Here is a 9,711-nt window from a genome sequence, read left to right on the forward strand (position 1 = left end):
GGGGCTATCGACTGTGGTAGTATTCTCATTAGGCTCCGTATGTGCAATGTTTTGTGGGGTGGTAGGGATAGTATCGGTTACAACAATAGCCTCAGGCTCGTTGATAGTGGAAGGGACATTATCTGTACAAACTTCGGTTTCAATTTCATCTAAAGGCTCAATGGGTGTGGTATTTGTGGATGAGGAAGATGAGGTGTTTTTGGTTGGATAAGTAGGTGAGGATGATAGCAATTTATCGATGATATCATTGGGGCTCATATGCACGGGTTGGAATGGTGTGCTATCGGGGACAATATGTGGGTTAGTGCTACATTGGGAGTGAAGATTTGGGGAGCTATATTCTTGAAATGTGTCCGGAATATGGGGTGACATGAGAGGATTTTGAATGTCATGGTTTGTATTGTCGGAAGTGCGGTTGTGGAATTTGGTTGTCTCAACGCGTTTCGATGATGAGGAGGGTGAAGATTGATTATGGTTAGAGGGATTTTGGTTGACACTGTGTTCGACCTGTTTTACATGTGGTGATGGTGGGTTTTGGTTTTCTGAGTTTTGTGATCTTTTTTCATGTTCATCTTCCATGTGGGATTCGTTGTCCGATATAAATTCATCCGATTGTATGTCATCCTCCCAAACCGATGATTCATTGTCCGTTGAGTTAAAGTCAATAGGCGTAGTGTAATTTTCGGACACATAGGCAAGAGTAATCTTAAGATCGTAATGGATGAATACTTGCCCGTTTATAGGAGCGAGTGAACGCGTTTTAATGAGAACTTTGCCAAAAGATAAATCTTGCGAACCCTTATCATCTATAGAGCAATTTTGGAGATCCATAATATCCCCCCAACATTTAGCAATTTTACGGAAAGTATCCTCGTTCCAACATGCTAATGGAACACCCTTTATGTCGATCCAAACCAAACGCCCGGGTGAAATGCTTTCATCCGGATCCCAAGGGCGTATGTTATCTAACCAATTCCAAAGTGGGTGTTTTCTACCAAAGCTCATGGGGTTAATAACATCAAGAGCACATCTAATATCATCAAACAATAACATAACATCTTTACCTCCAAGGTATTTAGAGACAAAACCGTTAAAGTTTTCGGACTTACAAATTTCATTAAAATAATCGAGGTGTTCAATATTTTTAATCTCACCTATGAGCGCATGTCCGAGAAGATCAACAATTTTCGTATCGGTTGGGGCCTTGATGGAGAACTCCTTGGATGCGAATGTATCACAGCCTTTGTAGATTTGAGTCGTGTTGTTAAGTACATCACAGAAGGAACGTTCGTTAACAGTGTTACTTAGATCAATTTTTTGATTAACCTTCTGCTGAGTACCATGAGGTCTATGACCATTGTGATTTTCATCAGCCTGTTGTGAGCTTTTTTGGTCACGGGCCTTGTAAACAACCAATAACACATCATCTGCTTCATTCGAGTTCAGTTTACGTTCCATAGAGTCGACTTGATATTGAGGTATGTTCTTATAACGCACAAAACCGAATCGTTTCCCGTTCTTCAACCTTTTTTTAGGAATGTAAACTTCAGTTATATCTCCATGTTTTTTGAAGAGGGACCAAAGTTTAATGGAGTTCCAAGAATCTGGAAAATTAAAGAAAAGGAAGGAGGTAATGTTATTCTTGGCAGGTATGGGATGAGACTGAGTTGAACTAGGATTTTCTGAGGAGGGATATGGTTTGTCGTACGTCTTGATTAGGTTTTTGACATTTTCACTCTGCTTGAATCGCTGGTATATAGGGTTGTTTGTGGTATTCAATCGATTGTAGGAAGGTGCATAAGGGGTAAAGGATTGTCGGTAAAGTGGAGGAAAATCACAGTGATTTTTTTCAAAATTGGTCTGTTTCGAGTCAGAGGGGATTTTACGATTTTGATCTACTTTGACCCAAACACCTACGTTATCAGGTTGGTATTGAATGTTGTTGATGACATAGGCAGGTTTAGATTGCTTATTCTGGATGTGTTTGTTCATATTATTAGAACGAGGTGTGAAAGGGGATACAGGAATTGAAAACATTGTGAATTAAATCTAATTGAATAAAATAGAGAAACTAATCTAAGAAAATAAAGCAGATACCAGATCGAGAATTAAAAAGAGATCAGAAGGCAGATCTCCGGTCGCCGGAAATCAAAGGAGAGAAGAGAAAAGGGAGCGTCGCCATCTCTGCAACTAATACGGAGTTGTATTTTTAAAATACTGTCATTATTCTAGAGTAGCTGGTGATCCTTTAGCCAACAAATTAACCAAACTCTTTGAGACAAATGATCGAGCAGTTGATATGCAACTCAAAAAATGGAAGGTGTAAACCACATAAAGAGGAAGAGATCCATTAGGTGATTATCAGATGCAATAGATACTCACCGACTAATTATTATAATCGATGTAAAACCAGAGAGACGTATGTGGGAAGAGAGGCCAGAAAATCAATTACGAATGCCTTAAAAATCAATCGTTCAAGCTAATAGAAATTAAGGAATATGTAACCAATTATTTCGTTATTCACTCTTACTTTTTCTACATCGTCTTTTGCCTTTTATAGAACTGATATGTATATATATCGTATCGTATTTCATAAAAGTAAGAGTACCAATTTTAATAAGTCTTAACATTAGAGGAATGGCCCGCATTCTTAATATGTCTTATTTACAATTGTGCCCAATCACTCATTACAACTTTACAAGTGCCAAGCAAAGATTTAAATTTTGTCCAATTAAGATTTTATGTATTTTATGCATTGTGGATACTAATATTAAATTCACACCAATATCACACAAAAATATTAACACAATAATGTGTACAATCACACCGCTAGAGAGAAGCAGAAAAAGCAATTTTAATTGATCAATTTACTTTTGTGTGAATATTTTGTGCAAAACCTATGTAGATGTAGCAAATAGCATAATATCGAGCCTAATTCATTTTACAAATGTATATTTTCTATCGAGTTCTTAAAATTACATTAATATGTAGGCGAGCAACAAATTGTTTATTAGTGGTCGAATTTGGTGTTCAAACGATATATCCTCTATAACAAGTTGTGCACGCGATAGATCATGTGGGCATAAGTCTAGTAAAAAATATTCGCTTATATTAACTTGGTCCATTTATTATGTGTTGAAGTCAAAGTTTGTTACCATATATAATTTCTTTTTAAACCTTTTATTATTTATAATTATATATATACACACACATGACTTGATGATCAGTTAAATATTTATTGTTTTATAACATTAAATTTAATAAATATTATTAAAAAAATATCAAGGTGTTAAACACTTAATAGTGATTAGAACAATAACAACAACAACAACAACACTCAATCCCACAAAAGTGGGGTATGGGAGAGGTGGTGTAGACAATCATTCCTCGTACCCTAGATTAGAAGGAAGTCACTACTCCACCCGCGGGTATAGAACCCACGCCTAGATAAGGTCGTCCCTCCCTCTACTCTAGAGCAAAAGAGATTGCTTCCAAAAAGGACCTCCGGCCAGAAGTGCTCAGAAGTGATAGGTTAATTGGATAGATTATAGTACTTAAGTGCGAGATTATTATTTATCTATGAATTTACATTACAAATCTAAGGATTATATGGTGGGTTGTTGGGTAGTTAGCTCGATATACAAACGACGTAACGAGAAGTCTATGATACATCTACGGATAATTGACTAGGTATACCAAATCTTAAGTTCTATTTTTTTTTTTTTAAAAAAAAAAAAAAAAAAAAAAATCTTATAACCAGCGCTACATCATAATAGCATATGAAACCAAAAACAAGATACAACGCTAACAATTGAATTAACCGAATTTCCAAAATAATTATTCAGACAAATGTTGATGCAAGAATCATGAGCAAACAAAAAATAACGATTAAATTAATTGAATAATTAAACAAAAAAGCCAAACACGGCTTGTGTTTTTTTTGTCACATATTTATCAACCTGAGTTTTCAAGACCCTCAAACTAAATACAAATACTTCAACTAGATAGCTAGAAGCTTGGAAACCAAATACATAAACATAAGAAACTAAAACAAGATAAACATAAGGATATTATTCATTATCAAACACCAACTCTCTTTATCCTTCACTACTTGTTTCATCAAGGCCAACACATTTAAATGGCCTAAAATAATTGTGTAACTGAATGTTTGAAAATCCATTGTGATTGTCCACCAACTCGAATGTTGGGCCACCAAATAAAGGGCCCGATCATGCATCATTCTTCCCTTTTTCGAAAAGATTCATCCTCGAATTTACAATCAAAAACTGAAATTACCAGGCTTTGGCGGACCTTTGTGCATACCATAAAAGAGTAATCTTGAAATTTGATTTTCGTATCAGCATCAATATCGTCATAAGTGAAAGTTTTAACTTCTTCATTGTAAATGTTGGTGTCGAATTTATCTATTTCAGCACCCGATGCAACCTCACACTCGAAATCTTCTTCTTCGAGAATATACTCCATATTAAAAATTAGATCAACCGTACTTATCATATCGATAAAGTCATCCGGTTGAGCCGCTTTCGAGAACTCGGGAAATTTAACATTCATCCCTTTATTGTTTGGCCAAAAACATGTGTTGATAGCAAATAATGCAACCGTGGCCAAACAGAAAATAACGATCGAACGAATTGAATAATAGAACAAAAAAGCCAAACTCGCCTTGTGTTTTTTTCCACACGTAAACTCTCAGACAAATAATAAAATGAGTTTTCAAGACCCTCAAACCAAATACATATACTCCAACTAAATAGCTAGAAACTTGGAAACCAAATATATAAACATAAGAAATTAAAATAAGGTAAACGTAAGGAAAATTATTCCTTGTGAAACACCAACTCTTCATTTTTATCCTTCACCACCTCTTTCATCAAGGCCAAGACATTTAAATGGGCCAAAATAATTGTGTAATAACTCAATATTTGAAACCCATTGTGATTGTCCACCAACTCCGTTGCGGGTCAGATGTTGGCCCACCAACTAAAAGACCCCCAAACTAAGAGCACAATGAGTCGTAACATCAAACTAGTGTCCAATTTAACGGATATATTTCAATCATATACTCCAAACCAACGTTACCATGGAAACAGTGAGGCACAACGACGAGTTTTAAAGCCCCTCGTGATCCGCAATATCACCCCTCGTGATCCGCAAGGACACTAATAGTATTAACTTTTGCATAAATAATTGTGTCGTTCAAATAAAAGTTTTGTTAGTTATATTATTTATAGTTATAATCATTATAAATAAAAATGATATTATTTTTATTATTTATTGTGTTAAGCGTTACGTTAAAAAATGAAACCGGTAAAATCGAATCTTGACTCCCGTAAAAATCCAAAAAAAATCGGTCAAGAACCAAAAAAAAAAACGATTCCGGAAAGAAAGAAAAAAAGACCCCCAGAGCCGGAACCGATCCGTAACCTGTTCCGGCAAAAAAACAGATTTTTTTGTCAGTTTTTTTTTTTTGTCCAGATCCGTTTTTTGTCTAGTTTGTGCACCTCTAATGACATCTCATTTATTTGTATGCATATCATGCTAAGGACAGCTCACGGTATCATAGGCTTTTTAAAAAGAACTGTTGACCAAAACGTCCATTTTTCAAACGAACTATAACAATTCACCTAACATCATTCTAGTATTAAAAAATTCCTTGATAGCTAGATACCTTATAACCAATGACAATCCAACAAATCAACAAATTAGGCGCACTGCTATTAGAACAAAAATGAGCTTATATGGAACAACATAGCAATTGGGAGAAATAAAATGAAGAAAAAATCATGTTAAGATACAGTACAATTGCAATTGCAACGTCTACATGCAGAGAGGTCCAGAAACAATAGTTTACCACATAACATTGTAAAATCACTATGTATGATGGCATCAAACTTCTATTCAATTGTTTAGTTAACATTAAATAAAACTAAATACTAGTAACCGAATATTATAAATAAGGAAGCTCTTATCTCAAAAAGTATTCGATCAAAACTCTTTGTTGCCTAAATTTCCTGCTGTTTGTCCAAATCGATTTCTCCCATTCCAGTATCTTCTTCCTCTTCACTATCATCATCTCCTTCAACTTCTTCATTGGCTTGACTTAGCTTAGCCATACGTTCAGCAAGTAATATGTCATCCCGTTCACTCACCTGAACCAACAAAACATGTCAAAATGTATTTTATAGTTTATATAGACAGCTTGTTAAGAAAAAACAAACGGATAAAAGAAATTAAATGTTTGCTACGGATGTTGAAGTTGAGACTCACCGCTCTCGGTGGCTCCTTCACTGTAAGTTTACCCTTGTGGCGCTCTATCTCTTCGGTACAAGCAGCAATTGCTTTAGTGAGAACTGAAATCCCTTGCTCCTATCAGCCATATCAATAAATAAATAAATAAATAAATAAATAAATAAATAGTAGCATCAAATTAGGGCACAGAAGCATAGCCTAGATTTTAAATAAAAGTAGCAACACAATTAGAAATACAAAAAATATATTAAAAAAATAAATAAATAAATAAGAACCTATGTGTCCTTTCTAAACAGAGGTTCCCTATTCTCTGTTTTTTCACTTATTTAAATTTATTTTCATCATGTTCCTATGTATCGTCTTGATTCCCAATAGCAATCCCAAAGGCGAAAGAATATCAAGAGCTTACAATTGTTTTATTACTGTAAACAGGAATGAATTTGTGTGTTTCTACAGAGAGGGCAAATTTGCTCTCCACATGGTTGTCAAAAAGTAGATATAGATAAACGTGAACAAAATCTAATATATAGAAGACTTATATCACAGTCAAAAGTTAAAAACTAAACGATTTGATTCTAATACTTGGGGGCAGTTTACATATGACTTAATGAGCTGAGGTGTCCAAATTTGATTACTATTAATCATTACTTAGCTTCACTTAACAGTCAGATAATCTAATATATAACATGTAAATGCAATGGTCCAAATATAATCTTGTTCTGAAGTGTATGAAAGGATAAATTGTATGTACTTTATAACGTCTACATAACTTGTTACATGAACAACAAATCTCAATTAAGACCCCGTGTTAGACTCTTGTAGTCACTTTTACTGACAATCCCATAATTTGAAGGTTTTATTTCTATAGAAAGACCCGGACAATGGATTAGACAAGTACTATCATGTCACAACCAAGTACTTAAATCAGCTCATTAAAATTGCTAATACAACACTAAAGAACATTAAACTGGTACATTATGTAAATAGAAAAAGTAACCAACACACAAAATAACCTTCATAAAGATGATTAACTTGACCAATATAAGAATAAGCAGGCGTAGACGAAATTGATGAATCAAAATATTTTATTTACCTTGTCGAGTGTTTGAGTGATAAGAACATAAGATGGAGCAGCAATCAACTTCATTTTAACAGGGCAGTCATCATTCCCAGCAGCTTCAGCCTTCCGCATTGCATCCTATGGTAGTTAAATTACAGTTAACTTGCAACATGTTGTTTACCTTATGAAAATTACAGTTTTTTAAACAACAATCTATCAAATGAGGTACCTTAATGTGAAGAACCCCATCAAATTGAAAGCATTTCATCTCAATATCTGCACGAATCTTCAAAGGTTGTGGAGTCATTCTTCTCCTAATGTTCTTTACCAATGCATCTTTGACTTCCTCGGTCAAAGCAGGAACAACTTTTGTCACCTATAAAGAGTAGAGATTTAATATGGGATTGTTTAAACATAAACAGGCAGACATAAAGAACAACCGTGTCTAAAAAGCAAATAAATCTACCTCCACTCCATCGGGACCAGCTTCTTTAACTTCACGGGTAAGTGTATTAAGAATGGAATCAGGATCATTCACAATCAACTTGAACGCCTGCAATTAAAAAGCATAACCATTAGATAAATGTATCAATGTCAAGAAGGTTCTTATAACTAATTCAAATTGTTGTTAACATCCTACCTCAAATGCATGGCCATACTTCCGGTACAAAGGCCAACCAATATGAACGTACAGATCCTGTCATTGCAAAAGATTAAGACATGAATATATTCCCATTAAAAAACAAATACAAACTCTGATTTGTAGCACTCATATCAAAACAGATTTGACAAAGGCATACAGACAAGTCTACTATTTTTGCCATAGACGTATCTATAAGGTATTTTCACATCACGGAAAGAGCTGTTGCCAAGATACCTGTATATTATGTGTGTTTTTATAGATGTGAAGTGCATCAGTTGTTTTGAGAGATGGGTTCTCCAAAAAAATTAATGTAATCAAAATATAAAACTACTTATGAGTTAATGCTAATGTAGGATTACAAGAAACACTAAAAAGATATAATATCAACAATCAACCACCTCTAATACCAGATCCTTCATTCAATCTATCATATTGTACATTCATTCAAAAGTGATAGAAACACAAGCATCTTCAACAGCTAACATGAGGAGTCCGATTCTTATTAGTACACTCTTATAGCACAGTAACTCTATAATATGCTTAACTGATAGTTGATCCCAGAGGGTGTAGCCGTGTACGTAACAGAAATTGCAATCAATATAATACGGAGTATTTTATTTTATAAAGTTACTAATTACAACTTCCTTCGACTATTCATTATTGCATTACCGAACTTTAGACTACTTATAATAAACAACTTAACAAGACATATAGGCCTCCTAAACTCAAATTCTTGATCTAGTAATTGCATCTCCATAATTGACTACACTTCTACAAATCATATGTTCACTAACATTCAATTCACTAGAGAACAATAAATATTCCATATAATCTGCCAAGTTTTTAACAGCAATTGCCCTCACAGAATAAATGTAACAAATTTATCATTGCACGGTACTAATTAAACTCAACAGCCTTTAAATACTTCGCCTTTAAGCTGCAAAAACAAGCACAACCAAACACCCCCAATAACCAAATATACATCACATAATTATAATTACACAAATTAATAAAACTTGATGATTACCTCAAGATCAAGCTCCATAGTTTCAGCAACGTGACGCATAATAGAGTGAACAAGTTTACTCTTATTATACCTATCTTCACAAATCTGTATATCCTCTTCTGAAACCCTTCTTTTACTCAGATTCACATATCCTTTTTCTTCATCTACGTGCAACACCATCACCGGTTCCGTCCTCCCTACCTTAATCAAACTATTGATGCTACGAATCCGCCGTCGAGAAAGCTCAGACAGCAAAATCATACCTTCAATGTTATTGTATTCGAGTAGTGACACGTAAGCGCACATCTCACCGATGCTTTTGACTTGAATCATGACGGCCATATCGACATCCGGAAATTTGGCCTCGTACATGCGGCATTCGAGATTCGCCATGGTTTGTGAATCGGAGATTTTGAGAGTTTTATTAGGGTTTTGATAAGGATGTATAAGCTAATGCAATATCGTGAATTCAATAGAAATCGTGATGACTAGAATATTGTGTTACGTTTTTAGGGTTTTTATTTATAAAGTGGTTTGTTATTGTTCGGCCTTCGTTTGTTGGGCCTTCTAACATCACTTTGCTCCAACTATTTTGCGTGGACTAAACTAATATGTTTATACTCCCTCCGTCTCATTCCAATAGTCCACAGACAAAAAACACGCAGTTTTAGAAAATTCCACTAACTTCATTTCTCCACCAATGAAATATCTTCTCTCTCCAGATCCACCAAT

At 34.6% G+C, this 9,711-nt stretch overlaps 1 protein-coding gene across 1 annotated transcript; it reads right to left on the minus strand.

Annotated features, from left to right (window-relative positions):
- Positions 1-5,794: 5,794 nt before the first annotated feature.
- LOC139839730 (eukaryotic translation initiation factor 2 subunit alpha homolog) lies at positions 5,795-9,479 on the minus strand. Its single transcript, XM_071829872.1, has 7 exons — positions 9,001-9,479; positions 7,971-8,027; positions 7,797-7,883; positions 7,560-7,706; positions 7,364-7,468; positions 6,289-6,387; positions 5,795-6,170 (listed from the first exon to the last, which is right to left on the minus strand). Exons 1-7 carry the CDS (start codon positions 9,370-9,372, stop codon positions 6,024-6,026), a joined length of 1,014 nt encoding a protein of 337 aa, XP_071685973.1. The 5' UTR covers positions 9,373-9,479; the 3' UTR covers positions 5,795-6,023.
- Positions 9,480-9,711: the final 232 nt, after the last annotated feature.

The sequence above is a fragment of the Rutidosis leptorrhynchoides genome, chromosome 4, assembly GCF_046630445.1.
Source record: "Rutidosis leptorrhynchoides isolate AG116_Rl617_1_P2 chromosome 4, CSIRO_AGI_Rlap_v1, whole genome shotgun sequence".
In the NCBI taxonomy this organism is placed as follows: domain Eukaryota; kingdom Viridiplantae; phylum Streptophyta; class Magnoliopsida; order Asterales; family Asteraceae; genus Rutidosis; species Rutidosis leptorrhynchoides.

Excerpts from the sequence above, each read along its gene's own strand:
- LOC139839730 (XM_071829872.1), bottom strand. The coding sequence starts at position 9,372 with ATGGCGAATCTCGAATGCCGCATGTACGAGGCCAAATTTCCGGATGTC. Across the intron at positions 7,469-7,559 it reads ATGGGGTTCTTCACATTAAG|GATGCAATGCGGAAGGCTGA; the intron begins GTACCTCATTTG and ends TAACTACCATAG. Across the intron at positions 6,171-6,288 it reads TGAAGGAGCCACCGAGAGCG|GTGAGTGAACGGGATGACAT; the intron begins GTGAGTCTCAAC and ends TTGTTGGTTCAG.